This window comes from Cyprinodon tularosa, unplaced genomic scaffold (genome assembly GCF_016077235.1).
Source record: "Cyprinodon tularosa strain WSP-4 unplaced genomic scaffold, ASM1607723v1 ctg10, whole genome shotgun sequence".
NCBI classification, from domain to species: domain Eukaryota; kingdom Metazoa; phylum Chordata; class Actinopteri; order Cyprinodontiformes; family Cyprinodontidae; genus Cyprinodon; species Cyprinodon tularosa.
In genome coordinates this window covers 2,889,617-2,913,303 of record NW_024037782.1, presented here as the reverse complement: position 1 = coordinate 2,913,303, position 23,687 = coordinate 2,889,617, and the positions used below count along the sequence as shown (strand labels likewise).

Genomic DNA, 23,687 nt, shown 5'->3' with positions numbered 1-23,687 from the left:
CTGTACATGTGACTGCTATCTATACATCCAAAAAGGAAAGGTAGCTCTAACAAGAATAATTTTTAGTGAATCTAAAGAACTTTCCTTTCCTGAGCCTCTTCATTAGTCTTTAAGGTAATTCTGATTCCTTTTTGTCATATCGATAAATTAGAGTGTTGAAACCTTTTACTGTATGTCAGACGTTCTAATATTAAAAAGCATCATTGCAGAGTCGCAATGATCAAGAACTGAGCAGTTAGCATCTTTTGGTTGTTGACTATGACATGTTTACAGTCGCAGCACATCACTATGTAAACATGTTTCTAGTAATCAGATACTTTTGAGTACCACTGAGTTTATTTAAACAAACTAATCCAAATGCCTAACTGGCAGTGCTTTCTAAGCAGCAGTTCTGTTTCAACCGCAGTAAACACTTTCTTTGGCTCAGTTCTGCTGGTTCTACCTTGGTGCCAACCTGTAGTTGGTCCAGAGGAAATATCTTCCTTTTTTTTTTTGTAAGGAGAAGGTAAGCTCATGACAGCCAGAAGCAAACTTTAACTTGTATCAGTCCCTGAGTAACCTTTGCTTCTGATATGGAGAATTTGTGACAAAAAAAAATTAAAACCCCGACCTTCAAACATCATAAAAAACGTAGACATCCTCTAAACATCCCAATAGATTCAATTTAGCGACCTTGAAAGGCTACACGGATGCAGGATTTGATATCAATTTTTCCAGCACTGATAGTCTTTCTTTGGCCTCGATCCTTTCACAAAGACACCAAACCTTAGAAGGTGTTGCGAAACATTTTAGTGCTGAAAAAGAATAAAAGCTTTAAGAAATCTTGTCTAAATCATAATCAATAATTACAATTACTATAAGAATTTTTTAATACTAGAGAGATCTTCCGATGTTTTTCTTGTTTATCATAAGCCCTAAAAAACAGAATTAAAACTAGAATAACAAACTCTATGCCTCTCATTACCACTCTTTGTATGGAAATAACCTTTCACTCTAATCTAACACTATTTTTAGCTTCTTACCATTAAGAATTCATTAATCCTATTTTTGATATTGTGAAACTCCCCAGATGGTATAGATCAGACAGTAGGTGGACGGGACCTAAGTCAGCACATCTTTTGTTTTTTCTTCAATTAAATTTGTGATATCAGGACATCAGACCAGAATCATATGATTTATGTACATAAACCATCTCCTAGCACTTCAATCCTTAAAATTAAGAGAAGCTCATGGTGATGCAAAAATATGACTTTAACCTAGTTCTCTATCCCTATAAAGTCAAAGATCTGCTGTAGAACCAGCAAAGACTGGTTTAAGAGAAGTACTAGAAAAAAAAAAAGAAAAAAAAAATGTGGTTGGATTTATATGCTCCTCAGATTCAAAGAACAATTCACGGTAAATCAAATGATGTATTAAAATATAAGCTTTTCAATCTGTTAAATCCTGGTTGTGGTTATTCTTTTTTTTTCCCAACACAATTACTCACCCAATAAAATGTATCCCTACACAATAATTGTAATTCTATTTGAAGATTTATCAATCAAAATTATATGTCATTTTTAAAACCATTCTCTTTCACAGCTATTAGGTGTATTTATGTTGAATATTTGAGGCAATAAATGCAGCATTTTTACATATAATTGTAAGTGAAGAAGGACTTCAGTTCCTGCAGCTAAAAACGAATTCTTGAGAAGCTGAAGCTTTCAGCACCTGGTGAAGCAATCACTGAGCCAATGATATTGATCAACAACCCCATCAGCCCCCTGTAGGTACATTATGCTCACCATGTGCAGTGAAGTAAGAAAAAAAATACTTAGTGGAACGTCAAACAACATCTCTTTGCACTAACTGGGTTTTACAAATAGAAGCAAAAGTGGTGCTCACAGCTGGAGAAAGAACCCTGCATGAAAAACACCCTGCAATAATTACAGAGTCAGCCTTTCACAAAGTTCTGCTCTTAGCTATCTTTAATCTTCAATAATAACTGGATCAAAAGCTCTTCTCCAAGATTCATGTGGACATTACATGAGCACGGAGCAAAGGATGCTTTTAATGCAGGCATAAATGGGAATGTTTGGCAATTTACAGATCAGAAAGTGATGAGCTAGCATTTGTTAGCTCTTTTAAACATTTATGAGTTAAATAATACATTACACATTAGTGCAGTGCTAAAAAGATCAAATTGAAAGAGCCAGAGCATATGAGTTCTTGATAAACACGAGCAGAGGCTCAGAGATGAAGGCTTGGTTCTCTAATCATAATTGGTCCCAGTAGATCGCTGGAATAAAAATGGACTACAAAGTAATGTTGTGCACTGCTCTGGCCTGCTTTGAAAACTCATAATATTCACACTACATTAGATTCAGTATTTGCCTCAGCAGCTGCTCACAAAAGCCAGCCCTGAACAAAGACATTCCTTATGCATTTCAAATAACAAAGCCGTAACCCCCCAATGGAAATCTCTGACTTCTAATCAGGATTTAAAGCACAATTACTATACTCCTTAAAGCGTGAGAAAGTAGTTCAAACAAAAATAACAACAAAAAAGAAAACAAGGAAAATGAGTGAAAGTGGTGAAAATGAAAGTAACGTCATTAATTCAATTTTCATTTTTCATGTTCTTTAAGGATTCTCCATAACCAGGAAGCAATAAAAAAAAATAATAATAATCAAACAAGAATAGCCTATCCTATCATTGATGTGGCAGATGCATTTCCATAGCAACAGCCTCCTAGCAAAATTGTCACCCTTTAATCTGAGTCACACCATGTGTAATATCAACAAGAAAGAGACATGCAGCGCAAAGAGGTTTAGGAAAAGGAGAGCAATGCTGCATAGTGGAAAAGTTAAACAGGAAACAAATGTATGTCAGCACAGAAATACTTTCCTCTTGGAGGTATATCAGAAATTATTTTCATTTAAATAAAAGACTTTATCTTTTATATGAAGTAATTATTTTCATTGATATGATTAGGTTTACTTTAAATGTTACAGTATTGTTGCCAACCTCTGAGAATCAGAGGCTTTCTCACATTATATTTTATGTCACATTTTTGCCTCTTACTCAAAGCTGGCTCGCTGTATTAATTTATTCCTTGTAAGTTTTAGTGTCCTTAGGTCAACTGTTTTTAATTTGTGCTTTCACCTGAATGAGGAACAAACCACAAAAGGGTTATCACACAGTGGCATCAAACCTGGGCTGAATAAAACTGGCTGCAGACGGTTGTGCAAATATTATGAAAGAATCTGATAAAGGTTGCCGGTTGCCATAGGTACCGTATGCTAATTCCTAATGATGTCTTACAAATTGCAAGGTAAAAGTGCACTATGAGTAGCCCAAGTAGGTTTAATTGGTCTTTTCTCCATAGTGTAACTATATAGTGGCTGAAAACATTACAGGGACAAGAGCAGGAGGTACTTATACTTTCTCAGTCTATATATTCACAGCTTTTTTAGCAAACAGAAATATATTTAACTAAGGAAGAATAATTTTACTGCATTGTAAATATTGTAAATTGTGGGATATTGATGACTGGAAAATAAGATACAGAGAACAGGCAAATGTGGTTTAAGGTTTCAAGGTCCGCCAAGGTTTGGAAAAGTCCCAAACTAACATACAATTCATGAGGTCAACTTAATAATGGACCAAGCACTAAGGGAGAGTAGAGAGTAGCTCTGGGTTTCCTCTACCTTGTGCTCAGTGTTGATCAACTCTGTTAGTCGGCCTCAGCAGATGGCCGCTCACACTGAGCCTGGTTCTGCTGGAGGTTTCTTCCTGTTAAAAGGGAGTTTTTCCTCTCCACTGTCGCTACAAGCATGCTTGGTGTGAGGGATTGCCTTTGAGTCAATGACTCATTGCAATCAACTGGTTTTCCTTAGACAAAACTTTGAATCAATTTGACTGTATGATCTGGTGGAATTGTAAAGTGCCTTGAGATGACGTGTTATGAATTGGTGCTATATAAATAAACTGAATTGAATTGAGTTTTCTATCATCAGTGCCTTTAATAAATAAAGAGCAACTATGGATTTATTCACATAACAAAATAAATAAATAGATAAATAAAAATAAAATCAGAAAACACAGACGTGATTGTTTGTATACCAGAAGAGAACCAGTCAGTCATATATTAAAAGAAATAGTAAAGATTTTTTGAACTGTCAACCTGACCCTCAAACACTGGCTAGAATGTTTTTATTTATAATTATTTATATTTATAAAGTCATTTAGTCTGCTTGTTTGGCGTGGACAAAAGGTGGACTTATTTTTTTCTTTTATTTGGTCCAGTTTACATTCACTTTTTGCAAGTGAAATATAACACACAAAAAAAACATGATCTTTTCATTGGTCAGAAACGGCTACGGCAGGACAAGGCACATAACCAGAAGTGGATGCAAACTGGTACAGGAGAACTGTAGTTCTACTACAGGAGAACTGTAGTAGTGCATGCAAAATTTCTGTTTTGCATATCTATGTTGTTATAACATCTGCAACATCACTGAGTGATCTAGAGCAGCTTATCCTCTGTTGATTTCGAGACCTTCAATTTTCAGTTTTGTAATGATGTTGGAGAATGCATCATAAAAGCTGAGGTATGATTTTAAAGCTGCGTTTGGTGGCTTGCTAAGTCCAAAGAGGTGCATGTTTTCTGTGTTTAGGTTGAAGACCACCTCAAAAAGCAGGTTTTAGTCCAGTTGATTGGTTCCGACCAGAGTTCACTGGACTTTATTCATACATGCACAAAAAGATGCGGACCAAGGGGGGAAACAAACCCTGGTCTGTTTGAAGTGAACAAAGTAAGTCACCAAGATATGAACACCACACAGGTCATGTGTGATATTTATTTTGAGATTTAAAGACCTCAAAATAAAGACGTTATTGAACATTATTGCATAAATTTTGTACTGTTTTTGTAAAAGACAAGGGTAATTATGCTCAAAATTATCTAACAGATACAGAACATGATACTTGCCTTGGTTCAACATCAGACACAATAAAACGTTCAAAAATTAGAGAAGAAAAAAATATTAATCTAAGAAAATGAAAAAAAAAAAAACCTCACCGAAGTCAGCAATAAGATGGTTGGTTTTTGCTTTAGGAGACAAGCAGCTAGGCAAACCTTAAGTGTGATGTAGAGCCAGGAAACTCAATGTGAGCTCCTTCCTCTGCCTTCGTTACGCCTGTCGTGTTTGTATTCACATCTTGTACATCATAGTCAAATGGGAGTCAAATAACAAAGGCTTTCCAATTACGTGTAGCACAATGTGTAAGAGATGGAATATCACAAAGCCATTGTTCCCTCTCTGCTCCTGCTGACCCTACCTCCGAAATGGTTTCATGGCCCCTCCAATTGCCTGCACCATTTGATTTAGCTAAAGGGTTTGACCACCAGCACTGAAATCTTATAAGAAAGGAAGAAAGCCCTGCACACAAGGAAAGGAGGTGAACTAGGCTCCACAGTTGAGCCCAGTAGCTATCATACAACTTTTTTTATCAGTTGAATAAACCATATAAGAGCATGCAAGTTGTTCCGTCTGGCATTATATTAAAACCAGGCTATTATGTTTAGATATCTGTAAATGTTTGCAAAATAAAGCCTAATTAAATGTTTTAGAGATGTGAAGAAAATCTGCCTTTTAATTTAAGGCTGGTGACTAAAATATGCTAATGATGAAATATTTTGTCCTCAGATGTTATTTGATATGTGTCTGATATGGATTTCAAAGAGAAATTACCTGCTGATTCTTTTAATCAGCAGTATCAGAAACTTCCCCATCCCGTCCTACCCTATAAGCTGCACCATGATCAATGCCTCTGTGACTCCAAAGACTTCCTCTCCCTACTCTCTGCTTGACTGGAGCCATCTTGTTTGGAGTGATGGCTCACTCACACAGGTTCACGGCTGCTATTGTAAAATCAGCCAGCGTTTAATTGAAACAAATGACTATAATAATAGAACATTATCCCTGCAGGCACCCGGCCATGACAGCTTTAATTAGAGGCACGCTTGAGACTGATCCTTCAAAAGCACAGCCGCCATGCAACAAGGTGGTAAACACGCCTTTAGGTTGGGAACAGACCCAGCTCCTCGCAGCCCTCAAAGCTACTTCTCATTTACCCTGAGGGCAAAGCACTAACAACTCTGTTCCTCAAAGAGCCTTCAAGCCTCCCACCTTCCGTCGTTCCTCTTCCTCTCTCCCTTTTCCTCTTTCTCTCTCTCTCCCATCATGCGTGTCTTTAGTTTATCAAGCTTATATATGCCCTGGAGGGTCATTTACACAAGCTGAGGAGAATTAATAAGCGAGTGGATTCATGAATCATACGCTACTTATGTATGAAAGCAAAAGCAAAGCGCTGTGTCGGCCTTCTTGGGACTTCAGACAGATGCTAAGTAAGGAGATATGATGAACAGTCGATGTCTGATGTTTAAAACTACTGAAAATACAAGTGTTCACATGCTGCCGCGTGTGGCAAAAAGCTGTCAAAGTTTAGCTAAACATTATTTATTTGCATAGAGTACAACATTGTGTTCTAAAAAATGTTTTTTTTTTTTGGAAGTAGATAGACAGGTGATATTACAATATTTAGATTACAGAAAAGTAAGCAAAATTGCTTCAAACATCATATTATTGGTTTCCAGACATTAAAAGTAGACCAGTGCTTGCATATAACTGAGTACAACCATTGATGATAAATCCTTAACTAAATGTGATCAAAATGATGAAATAAATGATGAAATAAATAACTTAACAGCTACTATATTTTAGTTTTTTGTCTTTCTTTCTGACAGTGTTGTACATTTTTTATAGCGGTTATGGCAAATAACTGCTACTATTTGTTTGAACCTTTCAATTCAACTAGAAATCTGTAAATCATTTATAAACATCTCAACTATTATGATTAATGACCTACATTGAGTTTACAAACACACTATCAGGGCAATAGCTGTTAATTTTTCCTACTCTTTACTTGCATTAACAAAAATATCAGTTGTCTTATGCTATCTGCCCACAATAAAATGACTTCTTAGAGGTTGTAATTGGAAGATTGATCAAAAGTTTATTTGTAAAATATTCCCTTGATTTTGAAACTACTTTGACAGAGGATAACTGTAAATTATGGGTTTTCTTTACTTAAATAATCTTGTTACACAGTATATATTTTTGACTGTGACAAGATTTTTTCTGATTTATCTTCTCAAAAGTGTAAGCTTATAATCTCTTCAAAAAATATATTTCTAAAATTTAAACATCTGCAAACAGAGGATTAAGCCTGAAAATAAAAATTATGGCTAACAAAGGAGGCGTGGATTAAGGAACGAAATTTGCTGTTTTATGTGTGAGAAAAAGTACGAGCCTCTTAAACATCTCTTAAAGTGAATCCGAGGCAACACGAAAGCAGATGTTGATTTGCAGATAGTAATGTCATGATGCCCCCCTTGGCACCATCCTCCATGTTCCTCATTTCCAATTATGTGGGATACAGCCTCCTTTACTTTTAAGACCCCCCCCCAACAGATACACACACAAACACACATCCACTTCTTTTTCTTGTTCCTCAGATTTTTCCTCCCCCTTTCTTGTTCCCTCTTGTGGTCCCTCCAACTCCCCCTCACCCCCCATTCTTGCCCCCCCGCCCCCCTTCTGCACGGGTGTGTCTCTGAGCTCACCTCACAAAGCACAGCATCAGAGAATCAGAGCCTTGTTGACATGACATGTAGGAGATGGTTGTGAGGAGCGACGGGGACACATACTCATGACACCAGAAGGCACGGCTCCTCTGCCGCCACTAATGAGACTCCTGACTGCCGTGTCAAACACACTCACACTGTGCATTTGTGTATGTGTGCTTGTGGGGAACAGAAATGCAGAACTAATGACAACAAAACAACAAAGAAAAAAATTTTTTTTTAAACACAGTAGTCTGTGCCATGGAAGTGAAGGTCATGTCAAAAATAATACGTGTGTAAAAATGCTCTTACAGAGAATTTTACATATCTGGCAGAGGGCATCTTCATTTTATTGTCAAGACCTGAAGTAATATAGCATCAAAATGCTTAATCAGTTAACTTCAGAATTAAATTACCATTAAAAATACCGAAACAGGTTTGATCATTTTAATGGGTTTTCCACAAAAAATGAAAAACTATAGTGAAAACAAATAACATAGTCTACCTAAGGTCTTTAAGAAAGGTCTTAGAAAAAAAACTGTAAACAAAAAAGTAGACTTGGAGTGATAAGAGAAGTCTTTTTTTTATCTTATGAAAATTGATTTAAGTCATGGCATACTGTAGTTCATCTCATTAAAATTTTCAAGAAATAATCTTAGCAATTCTGAGATATTATACATGGCAGCTGTGTTCTCCAAATTCAGCCCGCACTCTAAGGGCTGTGCTAAGCAAATAAACCAAGTGTCTTTTTAATTACCCTGCCTCAAGCCACTCCAGTGCACGTTAACCAACCAAAGTGGCGGTGTTGTTTTGAAGTGGTGGCTGGTGACACAGCAGGAGGTGGGTGTGTTGAGTGGGGTCGGGGGGACGTCCCAATGCGAGACGACACAGCTCTCCACCGCCACTGAGCCTGAACACTCCTGCCACCAGAGGCATAAGAAGCTGATGGATAACTGAGATGGGCCGCGGTGCAATATGGACATGATTTCATGGCATGATAAATCTCAGCATGGGTGCGTGGCTAAATGTAATATAAAATTCCTTATCTTCGTATCAGTTTCTCATACACCGTCTATCTGCTGTGACTGAAGCTGTGTTTTCTTTAACTTCTGTTCTTTGCTTGAATGCTACTGTTGATCACATCAATGGTGGGAATCACCGGGAAAAAAAATGTGGTTGCTTATTATTTACTCCTCTGCTTCAAAAATGTGATTACAAGTTACCCCTGGAGAGATGCTATTCTCCTTATTTTAATCACAGTGAAAAACAGGATTATTACTTAATTTCAAAACAAAACGAGTTTGTGTAACACCGCCAGAATGAATGAGATGAAACACCATGACATTTTCTCATTTTTACATAAGAGCCAGAAATTAAGTCACTTTATCCTTTGACAATATTAATCATGCAGGTTAATTGACTACATCAGGGTGGAAAAATAGATGAGCTGCCATTCTAGCAAGCAATACAAATCCTTTCAAAATGGTAAAATTGGAAAATAACCTCTACTTCTTTTAAAATATTTCTTAATATACAACTACAGTTTCATATCACATTGCCAGAGAAATAAGGCACTTTCTCCCAGGAGATGAGAAAAGAATTGAATTTTTCCTTATCGGTCATCTATTTTTCCGCAGAATGCTATTACTTGCTGCCTGCCGTTGCCAAGCAACAGGAAATATTAATAGGACCTTTTATTAGCTCGGCTTTACCCATGGAGTACTAAAATGAGAAAGTGGAAAACATGAATGTGTTACATAAATCTTTGAACCTTTCAGGATTTGCACAAGTCTCTGTTTGTCCAGTGATTTATAGCGCTGATGGTTCATTTATAGGGGAGGGAGGTGTGAAATACCAAAATGGAACATTAACCTGAGGGACAATTTGAAAATAAACAATCACACAAAAAGTGAATGGGGGAACAAAAAAAAGGGAGGAAACAAGTTTAAAGAGCAACCATCCTCTCTCTTGCTGATGATTTCAAGAAGCTATCAAACTGTCGTCAATAGGGATTTTCTTTCCACTAGAAACATCTAAGAAAAATCATCTATGCCTGAATCAACATTGGAATAAGTAATACAAGTCCCATTCTATCACCGACCGGGCTTGTTGAACTGTGGTGAAAGCGACAGACCTTCCATCATTTATTTTTCAGACACTCTAATCCCTTTTAAAAAATGCCTGAAAATGAAGGTCTTTCAGAGAAGAAATAGGTTTTCTTCATCTGAATGAAGGCTACAGTATAAGCTTCAAACAGCAAAAAGTCTTTAAAGACAATTTTAAAGTTCATATTGCCGAGAACTATAAACACATTTAACAGCATGACTCGCAAAATGTCATTTTTTTTTTTTTTTTACAAAGTTAGAATTATAGAGATTTTCTTCTTCCTTGAAAGCGTCTTTTCTGAAGCATCTCCTTTTGTTCCAGGTTTACACAGAAAACCAGCAGGTGTACAGCTGGAGATAATACGCTAGCTGAGAGCCTCCGTCAGCGAGCTAACACATTAAAACACACCTCTACTCTCTTATCATTTATTCATCCCAGCTTGTCTGTGACAAGTTCAGTTGACATTGCAGCTCATATTTCATTCACACAGGCTTAGGGAGTGAGCACCTGCCAGGAGCACTTAATACCTTGTGAGGCAAAACAAAAGCACAAGAGGAAAACACAAGCTTCTTCCAAGTTAACATGACAGTTGGAGTGGGATTAATACCTGATAATTAACCTCAACGACCAAGAATAAGGAGCTTGTGTGGAAATTCCTTCTTTCAAATGTAAAAAAAAAAAAAATAGGGAATGAATTTGAATATGAATGCATTCAGCAGCTCTTTACGGTGAAACAATGCTCATTAGAGATGAATGACCATTTTCTAACACATTTACTTTCTATATTCAAGAAAAACCTGAAAATAATATACCATTAGAGTATCTGATGGTGATCAGCATACTTTTGTATATAGCTCTTTCTGCTCTTTCTCTGTTGTTATGCATAACATTCCCTTCCTGATTATACATTCATCCTCTGTTGCATATTCAAAAAAATCCCACTCAAGCCAGTCTGATGATGGCTCACATTGAATAAACCACACAAAAAAAAACTTGATGAAAGATAATTTATTCCAGCTGCATGCATTTTTAAACACCATATAGAGCTTTTCATTTGAAATACATTTCAGACACGCAGGTGTCAGGCTCTCATAAAGACGTATTCAGCCAATGATTAAACAGCAAGTTCAGGAGTAATTGAAGGTGGAAAGTGACTACAATGTGGCCACTCTGCTCATGAGTCCAAAAAATTATTCAGCGGCAACAGAGATGTGTATCTGGAGTTGCATTGATAAGATCAATGCAACCTGAGCAAGGCTATTAAATTTCTAATGTGTTTTGGACTTGTAGATGCTATGACAGTGGGGGCATTAACAGAGAGAAGCATGAAGAGGCTTTGCAAAGTGCAGTAGAGCAGCAGAGAAAAAAGGGCTCTCTGAAAGATATCAAGTTAGTCCACGAGCAGTTTCAGACCACAACACAATAACGCACAGAAATAATCATGATCATTTAAAAAAAAGGGCTCTTAGCAAAGTGGTTATTTGGGTCTTTCAGATTGTAGGGAAATGGAAAAAAATGCTTTCTATTAAAATGAATGGTTTAAGCCAACAAAACCCTTACTTTCAAAAGAACATTATAAGTACAAGTCAAAAGCATTAACAAGAAATGTGTTGAATATTTTAATTTAGCTAATTAGTTGATGGTTTTTTGGACTTATTAAAAGATAGAAATACCCTATTGTGTCACTGAAGAAAAACTTAAATATAACCCTTTTTTAAAGAAAATAAAAAGATGAATTTGATGATTAAAAGCAATGTATTAATGGAAGCTTAATTTTATGTTGGTGTTAATAAAATCTCTGCTGATATATTTAAAGTATGATACTGTTATCTGCTGCCTTTCTTTGCAAATATTTATATTAACAGAATCTGATTCAGTATTGGATGACCAAACATTTAATGGCAGACTTTCAAACCCTGTGCTCTATTAGAGGCTTTTACAGAGGGGAGTTCGCCTCTTCCCTCTGGAGGCACTTGTCTCATGTTTAAAGTGTTGCATTTTTTCTATTTTTAACTTTGCGTGTTATCCCTTTGTGAGTGAAACCTGAGCCATCATATGAGCTGAACAGAATCAAACAGATACAGAAACAAACATTAATAAAAAGGAAATCTATTGAACTGAACTGGATTACATATTGTGTGTTAATAGATTATGCAAGGGTTGAGGTTAATACAAAATGCTCAAAACTATTACATGCCGAAACATCTGAAATGGACCAAAACCTGTATGGTACAGAAGATCTGAAAAAGGCTTTCATCGATAACGGATTCTGCATATTAGCAAATGATTTTGCTTCTATCATCCGTGGATTTGTTGGCATTTAGTGCAACCTGCTATTATTTAGAAAGTGAATCACAAATATGTGGACTAAACTATCAGTGTAGGCAAATTTAAGAAATGAAAAAAGAGCAATCTAAGGAACAGAAAACAACCTATAGCTTTAAAGATTACCTTAAGAAACCTGTTGGTCTCCATAGAACATTTAGCTTTATATCAGTAAAGGCTTAGTGAGTGGAGTCGTTTTGCATCTAAAAGGTTGTGTGTTCGATTCCAGTTTCCCTACTTGACCAACATTTGCCAACCAATCTTTGTATCAATATATAAATCTGTACATGTGATTTGGTTAATGTGGATATAGTATAAAGTACCGGTACTTTAAAGTATGACTAGAAAAGTGCAATATATTCCATTTATTACTTTTTAGTAAAACGATAACTTTATTTTAAGTCAGGCTTAATATTTGCAACCAACAAGGACCCTAAAGTAAAACTGAAACACATCATATTCAGAAAATTCCATTGCTTTTTTTTTATTATTGGACTAGTTTTTACAGATCTAAAAACATCCATACCAAAAGCCATTTTCAACATATATCTTCCATCAATGAATTCATCCATTGTAATCTTTAAGAATTGCATTACAGAAACAAAAAATCCTGCTTTAAATACCAAAACTCTTTGTTTGTAAATAGTTGGAAAAATGGAAATAAATTGTGTCTTTGTAGCAGTCTGCTAATAACAAATCACCTGCAAAATAACCACTCAAGCAAAGCCACATATCTAATCTATCCAATATGATTATGATCAGCTACCGCAAAAAAATCTACTTTGCCCCAATTATAGTTAGATAAGCAGCCAAATTATTATTGTTGCATTTGTACTGAAGTAATTAAAATATATCTGCATACAGTACTCCAATCCATATGGATCCACATAAAAAAACAGCAGCTTTCAGCTCTTTGTTGAAGTCAAGTAACCTCATTTCACTTAACTGAATTATGTCTAAAATATCTAATAATGAAATCCAGACGGTACAGAAAACTAGAGCTATACCCTCGTTTGAATAAGATTTATCTTTTTATTCTTTACAATATCTACTTGCCCCCTACCCCCCCACCCCCAGCATCACCCCAAACCTCTCCTCTCCTCATCTAACTCTATTTCACTCTTTTCATTGCCCAGCTCACGTATTGAATCTGCTTGATGAAAACAGATCTCACTGCAGCACCACAATAGAATGGCTGATGCAGGAAAGATGAACCCTAATGGATTTTTTTTTCCAATGTGCTCAAGATTGAATATAAGGCCTGACCTCCAGATGTAGTGGATCCATTTCGACTGCACCGATATTGTTTATAGTGAAGACAAAAAAAAAAAAGTATGAATATACACATTTGGACACTGACATAAAAGTACAATGTCAACACAACAACCAGATATTGAGGGTGATGTTTTTTGTTTGCAACCAGAAACATGAAAAAAAAAAGGTAAATTAACCCAGACTATTTATCCACCCATGTCAAGTGAGGAATTCATAATGATACCGTCTCATGTTTGAACTGCAGAGTTTGCTTAATTACTCTGTTCAACAGACTGTGTCAAGGTGAGGCACCAATTTAATAGACACTCGGTTCTCAGCACAAATGAAACTGCTACGGTTTGGTAGTTTTTGCCAGACAGAGTATTTGATTTAGAGAGAGTTTGCTTTTATATGCTGCGTATTTCAGGGTGAAGTTGAAGCAGGGCACTAAAAGGATCTCCACGCTTCTTTAGGAAAAGTGCAAATAAAAAAACCCCAAAAAACTTTGTTGAAAAGTATTCTTAATACATTTTACTAACAACTCTTTTTAGAGTTTGTTAGAAGTAGATCGAGATCTAGACATATATCTATAATATTTTGTTGGAATTATTTGTGGCATATAAATACAACTAGAGCACAATGTGACGTTGAAGAATAACCATACATGGTTTCGATGTGTCACCTAAGCCATTACAATCTCCTAGATAGATAGATAGATAGATAGATAGATAGATAGATAGATTGATAGATAGATAGATAGATAGAAATATATAGGTATAGATATATATAAAATCAAATGTTTAAACAGTGTCTTTTTTGTTTTTGTTGTCGTTTATTTTTTTGGAAAACAGCTCATTTCACTCAGCAAGAAACAATGACTTTCAGATTTTGAGTCAGATTTAGGGAATGGGACATGCAAGCATATTAAACTACACATCTTCCTATCAATTCCGATGAGCTGTCTTGTCCTCACCACAGCATAATGTTACCACCACTTTGCATTGCTTTTGTCCAGTCTAAGTTTTAGCAAACTCAATGTAGTTTGCAGGAATGGCAGATTTCATAATTTAAACAACTAACAGAGCAGAGTTTTGGGAGATTTCCAAACTTTGGATCTGGTATTATAATCTAAAAGGGATATAAACATACTACCACCTTTATCCCTAACTTTTCTGATGTCTTATTTTGTTTATGATGATGTTTCTTCAGCATGCCATTATAGGAAGACTTTCAGAACACCTCAAATTCATACTGAGATAAAACTGTTAACACCATCAGATACTCTGAATTCTATTTGGGCCTATCAGAGTAAAGGGGCCTGAAAAAAGAAATAATTTAATAGTGTACATCATGCACAGACCAATCTTTAAAGTACTCTTGAAATGAACCATTATTATCAATGCAAAAATCACAAGAAGAAAAAAAAAATAACAGCAACTGGCAATTATTTGTTCCAATTTGTACAAGTTCATGTTTGGTGTGTTGCGTTTACTGCATTTCGAGACACTCCTACATTTTTATCATGCAGTCCATTGTATTCAGCTCCATCAAAACTAGAGTCGTTTTCTACTACAAACAAACACTCTGATGGGGGAGTGAAAGACTGGCCAATCAACCAATGTCTCCACAATAAAGGTCATGTCCAAAATGTGAAATGAATATAAAGATAGATGACATGTGAAGCTAATACCTTGGGGGAATATTTCTGCATTATATATAATGCATAACATATTTGTATTTCAGATCTTTAGCAAGATCTATTTCAGCTGTTGTTTACTCTTCTCCTCTGTTTGTGATGAACATGATACATCATACTTGACCTTGATATACCTCTGTATATATACAGTATTCTCTAATAAACAGATATTCTATCAGCTTAAATAATTTCCAAAATACACAAGGAACAACTGTTATTTTTAATTATTAAGAGCAATGAGAAATAGCTATAATCAAAAATGTTTTTTGGAAAAGATTACTAAAAGAAATCTCAGTTGTCAAATATAACTATTCCTGTGCCATTGTGTGATGTTTCTGTCAGTGTCTAGGAAATTAGGAGGGCATGAAAAGTTTGACCTTCAATCTCTTAATAAAAAACTGTCTTTCTCATGTTATGTTTGTTTGCATATAATTTGTTTCAGTTGGATCTCAGGGCTGCAATCAATAAAACCCCATAAATCCCTTCCCCCTCCAAACGAATGCATTCAGATATGACTGTCAAAGTTAAAAGGAACAATTTTCTGTTCCATTCTTACATGTTTGCTGCACAGTAGGGAACAAAGGAATAATCTGAATAACTTAAACTTCAAACTCGCCACCAAATTCAACAATAAATCATACATTTAAGGCTGCTTCTACAAAATATAAATAAAAGCAGCAGCATGTGTGTAAGATTCATACTTAAACCTTATACAGATGGTTGTGTTGTTCTGATAGAAACCTGCTTCTTGCAGCAGTTCCCATAAAAGCAATTATGGTTTAGAGATGCTAATTTGCAGACGAGCCATTTTTTTTTCTGTGTGTGGAGCTGAGGGAGTAATCAGCATGTATTCATGTTTGAAGGCCTGACAGATTGACCGATGCATGCTGTCGAGGCAGATTTGATGCTGATGGATTTACCCACAATCCTTTTCTCTATGCATTACAGCTGACAAGGCAGCCCCTGAACAATCACATGTTCCCTGAGTCCACTTGCTATTAAGATTACATAAATAGTTTTGAAATATGATCTGTTTCATTGCAGAAATCATCTGTTTTCGTGGTGATATTTTTAATGGATTATTCCTTGGTACATCAATCAAACATCAATCGTTGCAAATTGTATACATTTTTCTTTGATTTAAAAAAGAAGGTTATACTGTTCCTTAGTGTATTTCAGATCTTACCTCGAATCAAATTTAAAGGCTTGTATTTAATGCACTGAGGTTAAAAAGGTCTTTCAAAATTAAAATATCTGTGACCAATGCTGTTTTCTGACATTGCCCCTGGTCCAACCAAAGCACAGCTTTAAATGCAATATGAAAGAAGTTCTACTCACCGAGGGCATTTGACTGGAGACAAGGTGGCTCTCCTGCGCCAACATGTTGGACATCATAAGCGTTGGCAGCTCAGTGTAGGAGTACGGGTTGATGAGGCCATTGTGTGGCAACGAATGACAGAGGTAGCCCGTAGAGTCATGCTCCATCAGGTGAAGAAGAGGTGGCTCGGGGTGGTTGGGTGGAGTAATCGGCGGGATCTCATAGTCTTCGTCTCCGGTCCCGTTTCCACTGGAGGTACCGCCACCTCCACCTCCTCCCCCGCTGCCTCCTGTCTGACCCGTGTAGCTCTGATTGGAGAGATAAACATGGAAATAAATAAAAGAAGACAATAACCATGTGAACAAGTAAAATGTGTTTTTTAAACAATTACTAATAGTGTCAAATGTAATAGAAAATTATGAGTCTTAAGTGAAGACCAAGTTTTTCACCAAAATGTTGTTTTCTTTATACCACTTGGAATTTAATGTGGAGTTCCAGGTGCAATTATTCTTTTATTTGAATTAGAAAGAAGCAGCGATAACATTTTACACATTTAAACTGACATATTAAAAAAATTGGCTTCAACAGAGGAAAAATCTACTGTAAGCCTGTGATGTTCACAGTTATAAAGGTAAACCAAAGATCAATTGCATTGGTATCATTTAAAGCTGTTTAACTCCGTTATCAGAATGACTAGAAATTCTTCTCCAACCCATTTCCTGTTGCTGTGCACTGCTACAAAGCTGGCTGATACCCTTCTCCTATTTATTTACAAAAAGGCAAGTTAGTCTGTTGTAAAAAATGGATGTTGTTCCTTTCCTGAACAAGTCTATGTTTTGAAATTTAAATACATCAATGTTAAAGACATCATTAATATTCCCTTTGATACGCTATATATCATATACTATTTTTATTGTGGCAACAATAGCAATAGCTGTTGTCTTAACCCTAAATTTTTTTAATTTTAAAGATCCAAATTGTGACGTGGAGCTTTTTTTCTTTTTCTGAGTGAGTAAAGGTGCTAAAAAAAGGAAAAAATTGTATTCAAGTTTAATAGTTTTCCTAATAACTTCTGATAAATGGGGTGAAAATAACATCCAAAGATATATTAATATTATTTAATATTATTTATTGCTTTAGACCAAAGAACAAACCTTTTTACCTTTAACTAACAGCTGCACATTTAGCAGATTAGAGTATAAAAATCCCACTATGGCTTTCAGAAAGGATATTAACATCAAGGTTTATCATTTTACTAAGAGGATCTGGATCAGTGACAATATGCAATTATTGTTATTATTTTATTTGTTAGCGTAAATGAACAAATTTATCTGGAAAATAATAAAAAGAGAAACATAAAACATGTATCCTTATATACATACATTTTAAAATGATATCATTCTTTTGGTAACAACACTGCAGAGGTGTTAAACTGAATAAAAAATCACTGTATACATTTCTTTAAACATAATATACTTGAGAAGGCTCAATGTTGCAACTGGAAAGAAGGGGTTTTTCTATCTACTTTATTAAAGAAGAAAACCAATCTAAAAGACCAAACATCAACATCTGATTTTAGATGCAAACCCATAGCACTCAACCTTGTTGATAAAGGAAAACTCATGCTAGATACATGTGGTAGCTGCTGTGCAAACACTCTAAGTCCAATCAGATCAGAGTTCTGCACAGAGCAGGAAGAAAAGAAAAATAGCTGGGAAATTCAACAGGGAATGAAAAGCAATTTTGTCTGAGACGATCCAACTTGACTCCCATTGTAATGACTGAGTCAAATTAATCATCACAAATAATATTCTGGTGTCAGCCATTCAAGAGGTTTTTAATAGAATTTTTATGATTCATGTCTAGCGGTATACATCAAAGAGTCAGTTCTGCAACATTTCTGAAATCAATTCAATATCATCTTTGTGTAGGCTGTCATCCTCGGCAGCCGAGTGGTCATTTATCTCTCAAACAGATACTTTTGGAAAATGAGGAGAGAGATGGAGAAAGAGAGAGGATACAGGGTACATTTTTTCATGTTTCTCTCAACATTGATTCAGTGTGAATGGATGAAAATAAAAGCATTTTTTGCAAACAAAATTTGATTAACCAATAAGATGATTTCCATATTTGCATATTACAAATAAACATACATAATATTTAAAATATACAAATTATGTTCTACCTGAGTTATTACATTTACTGTTAGGACTACTACAGAAAAAAGTATTAAAAACTTTCAGATGCCTATTAATTTTGCCACTTTGACACACTCTCAGATCTTTAACACTATATATTATCTATAGACAACCTAAGTGAAAAATAATCTCGATTTCATATATTGATTTATTAAATTAAAAAAGCTTTCCAAAACAATTCTACCATGTTAAAATAAAATTACCTTTTAAACCAGTAACAATCTGTTCCTCCCCATCGTATTGCTCATGAGTTCTTTTCATTATTGTGGATAAATCGTTGCTTTCCCATGTTACATGACTTTTGAAATTTAATCACCACTATTAAGTTTTAAGTTGTTTTTTTCTTACTGGATTTATGTTGAAAACCCTCATTATGCTTTCCGGAAGATTTCAAAAGAATCAGTGATTTTTAAATTCAGAAAAGACAGAAAATGATGGCCAGATATTCTTCTTCAGGATTTCGTCTAGCAGAGCAGAACTAAAGTTATTTGATATTTAAAGTATAGAGAACGATCTTTTATTTCCGGGTGGATCATCTAAATAAGTGGTCCTCCTTAAATTGTCAATCATTCTGGTGATATGTTTACATAAGGCTGTCCTATGTGCTCGTCCCGTTAGCTATATTTTTCTTCGCATGCGCACTTTCAGGCATATCTATGTGGTGAGCTATGGTTTCAGACAGGGACGCTCACCTAGCTCACTGCGGCTCTTTGAAAATGGCCGAGGGTCGTAAGAGAAGCGTCTACGAAGTGTATGAGAAGAAAAGAAAGGCCTCAGAAGAGGCAGATATATCCCGACATAGCTCTCGAGGAGAGTTCTCCTCGCAAAGCATGATGGGATTTGCTGTCATAGCGGCCCGCTGTCGCCATATGCTGTCGATAACCAAAAGCAGCGACTAATAAGAAAAGTGCCAGGCAAAGTGCCGTGAAGGAGGAGTTACATGACCAACGGAGCAAAAAGCAATGATCATTTGACCGAACGGTAATCCCTGCTGTATGTGGAAACAGTAAGCTTGTATGAGCTATTAGAATCGCATATTTTAAACAGGGCGTGCATGGTGAGAAATGGGCTTGTTCGTGCTCTTGCACGCACAATTTTTTTTTTACGTGGAAAAGGCAGGTCTTTTAAAAAAAAGCCTCCACAATACTTTTGGGGCTTGTATTATTTAGCCATTTCTTTATGCATATTAATGTTAATGATTGGTTATTACAAGTTTATTATTCTTATTGCTCATTCCGGTTCAAGAGTTTTTTTAATTTAGCTAAATGTTTTCTTGTTTTTTTGTGTTCTGTTCCTCCTCATCAATTATTTATTTCTCATTCAGTGTTTTTCTGTCTCTGTTGCAGTTTATTTACTGTGATTAGCTCTTCTAGTTTACCTGTCATTGCTTTACCAGTGCACCCATGTAAATATACCTTTCTGGTCCTTTCGTTTTCCACTGGATCCTTCCATTACCATAGCCATTTATCAGCTAACTGTTTTTCTTGTTCAAGCCTATAATTTAAAGCTATTTATATTTCTGTGTATTAAGACATTGTTCTGCACTGCATTTGATTCCTTTATAAGAAAACATGACTTTTTGTTTCTACAAGTTATGAAAAGGCCTGTTGTCACATTATTTAACAAAGGGGTTGACAAATACTTAATCAGACAGGTTCAGGTTTGTTTTGATATCTTAATTCCCATAATAGGTTTTATTATTTGAAAACAGCTTTTTAGATATCACCAGGGTATCATTACTAGTAGTAGAACATTTTGATCATCTAAAGCTTTGAAATGTGACAAATTACACAAAGACTTCCACAAACAATTCCACAGTACTGTAAAACATGTAATAAATGGACATTATCTTGTTTTTAGTATTACTGCAGAATTGTCTTTTATTTAAATAAATGAATTTAGCTCATAACTAGTTATGTTACTATTCACTCCAGCAATAAAGATCCTTTATCTTACTTTCAAAAGTTTATTGACAAAATTTTTTTGCCTTCATTTGATTTAATTTGTGCAAACATAGCCTGGAATCAAGCTGGTATTTATGTCTGGACAGTTCTTTATAGACAGTTGTTTTTGTAAACCTTTGGGAATGGTGTTATTGTGTGGCCTAATGGACAAGAAAACGAGCATTTCCTGAGATTCAATTCCCCTAATAATTGTTGGAAGGAAATTAAGTACTCTGCTGTAAATACTGTTTACATTGCATGAATTTTGCCCGGTGTGTGTCCCCGTTTTACCCATTGTCTGCTCATGCGTATGTTGTGCTAGAGAGACAGGTAATCTAAGAAAAGTCATGCTGAGTCATCATAAAGCATGTTAATCAAAACATAGTTTTATCTCATCCTTTATCAATAAACGTCTGAGCTTCAGAAACATTTTTAGTGGGTCTTGTCCACTGCATTTGATTGTATAAAAGGGACGAGTGGGGATGTGTCATGTGGTAGATTGCTGTGACGCCTCATCCAGCGCTCTTGATGATAAAATGTAAATACCAAGGACATTCCCAGTTGGATTGTGGCAAGATAAATAATTCATATGCCACTGTTCAGAATAAAATTGTAAGCAAAAAACCTTATGTGCAGCCTGAGTAATATATACTTAATTCTACTTTAAAATCAAAATCCACACAAAACAATTTAGATAGTGTGTCACATTGTGTATTTTTGAAAACAGTTCTTTTTTCTTCCGTCTTTTTTTTAATATTCCTCCGAGTTTAATTATAAAGAAAACACTTTTCCCGAAAAGCTCCACTACACAGATTTTAATTCCGCATTAAACCATCTTTTATTAACCTCGTCTACTCTCTGCAAGACACTGTGGGGAAGGTTGTTTCCAAAGCACAGTATGCTGTCTGTACAGCCAGAGAAACACAATCTGCAACGTTTTAATTAAGACACAGATCTCTCGACTGTAAGTGTTGCATACCAGCACACCTTTCATTTTGAGAGAAACAGATGAATAGACAGTTGGTCTGGGACTGAGAGAGAGAAAAAAACATTGATTGGGGAGCTTTCCAGCTTGTCTTTTACTTGGCACAGATCTCCAACTCCCTCTGTAACACTGCCTGAGTACTCAAGGCCTTCTGGAGATGATATTGACTGTGGCTAATGGCTCATTATCTCTATATTCTCCTTCTTATTAGATTATTGTTGTGGTGCCTGTAGAAATCAGGATTTAGGACATCACCCAGTTCATATTAAATTGTATATCCATTATAAAAATGTTTCACTGTCAAATATAATTAATTTGAGCGATAAAAGGCTGAATGCCGCTTTGTGGAGGTAAGAAATATAATCTTGGTCTGCTGTTGTTGTACTGTAAGCTGTAAATATTAACCAACAAGCTGGCTGATATAAAAATAAAACTGATATCATTTAAATCTGAAGAATTATTTTTATTTTTCAATTTTTTTGTATTATCTTTAAATATAATGTATTATATCGCACATATTTTATTAGGATTCTATCAGTGCAATGCTGAAAGAAATTATAAAAGGTTTTCTCTATTTTTCGGAAAAGAATACAAATGTTATATACCCATGTACACATCTATATATCAACAGCATTTTCTCCACATTTTTGCAATGTGGATTGCATCTGTGAGCAGAACTTTTCCCATCTTGCAATAGATCTTCAAATGGATTTAGGTTTGGCTTTTGACTAGACCATTTTCAAAAATGAGCATGCTTTGGACAGAACCCTTTCATTGTTGCTTTTGCCGCATGTTTAGGGTTGCTAACCAAATGAACGTTGAACCCCCACCTCTATTTTAAGCATAACATTGCTTTTTTTAAAGACATGGTTGACAGGCTATTAAAAGGACAAGGTTTATAGATTGGGATGTAATTATTTTGTTCTTCTTATCTCTGTCCAGCTTTTATATGTTTACCCTAGAGAAGCATCCCCGGCAGAATACACTGTCATTACCATGTTATATTGTGATGGTGTGTTCAGGGTAGGGTTGGCTCACAGCTAGACATTAAATTTACATGTATGCCAAAATATTTGATCTAAATAATTCAATTTGAGCAGAGCACCTTCTGTTCTTCTGTTAACATACAGGTGCTGGTCATACAATTAGAATATCATGAAAAAGTAGATTGATTTCAGTAATTCCATTTAAAAAGTGAAACTTGTATATTATATTCATACATTACATACAAACTCATATATTTCAGATGTTAATTTTGTTTAATTTTGATGATTACAAATGACAACAAATGAAAATCTCAAATTCATCATATCAGAAATTTAGAATATTGTGAAAAAGTTCAAAATTGATGGCCCCTGGTGCCACACTCTAATCAGCTAATTAACTCAAACCACCTGCAAAAGCCTTTAAATGGTCTTTCAGTCTAGTTCTATAGGCTACACAATCATGGGGAAGACTGCTGACTTGACAGTTGTCCAAAAGATGACCATCGACACCTTGCACAAGGAGGGCAAGACACAAAAGGTCATCGCTAAAGAGGCTGGCTGTTCACAGAGCTCAGTGTCCAAGCACATTAATAGAGAGGCGAAGGGAAGGAAAAGATGTGGTCGAAAAAAGTGTACAAGCAAGAGAGATAACCACACCCTGGAGAGGATTGTGAAACAAAACCCATTCAAAAATGTGGGGGAGATTCACAAAGAGTGGACTGCAGCTGGAGTGAGTGCTTCAAGAACCACCACACACAGACGTATGAAAGACATGGGTTTCTGCTGTCGCATTCCTTGTGTCAAGCCACTCTTGAACCACAGACAGCGTCAGAAGCGTCTTGCTGGGCTAAAGAGAAACAGGACTGGACTGCTGGTGAGTGGTCCAAAGTCATGTTCTCTGATGAAAGTAAATTTTGCATTTCCTTTGGAAATCAAGGTCCCAGAGTCTGGAGGAAAAGAAGAGAGGCACTTCATCCACGTTGCTTGAAGTCCAGTGTAAAGTTTCCACAGTCAGTGATGGTTTGGGGTGCCATGTCATCTGCTGGTGTTGGTCCATTGTGTTTTCTGAGGTCCAGGGTCAACGCAGCCACATACCAGGAAGTTTTAGAGAACTTCATGCTTCCTGCAGCTGACCAACTTTTTGGAGATGCAGACTTCATTTTCCAACAGGACTTGGCACCTGCACACAGTGCCAAAGCTACCAGT

The 23,687-nt window shown here is 35.8% G+C and overlaps 1 protein-coding gene across 5 annotated transcripts in view; it reads right to left on the bottom strand.

Moving 5' to 3' along the window:
- The window catches only part of tox2 (TOX high mobility group box family member 2), a 119,907-nt gene that overhangs the window by 20,101 nt on the left and 76,119 nt on the right, over positions 1 to 23,687 (bottom strand). For all 5 annotated transcript variants that reach the window (XM_038302706.1, XM_038302845.1, XM_038302772.1 and 2 more), the window contains one exon: positions 16,390 to 16,677. In XM_038302706.1, the coding sequence (XP_038158634.1) occupies positions 16,390 to 16,677 (288 nt within the window). The remainder of the gene's footprint in view (positions 1 to 16,389; positions 16,678 to 23,687) is intronic.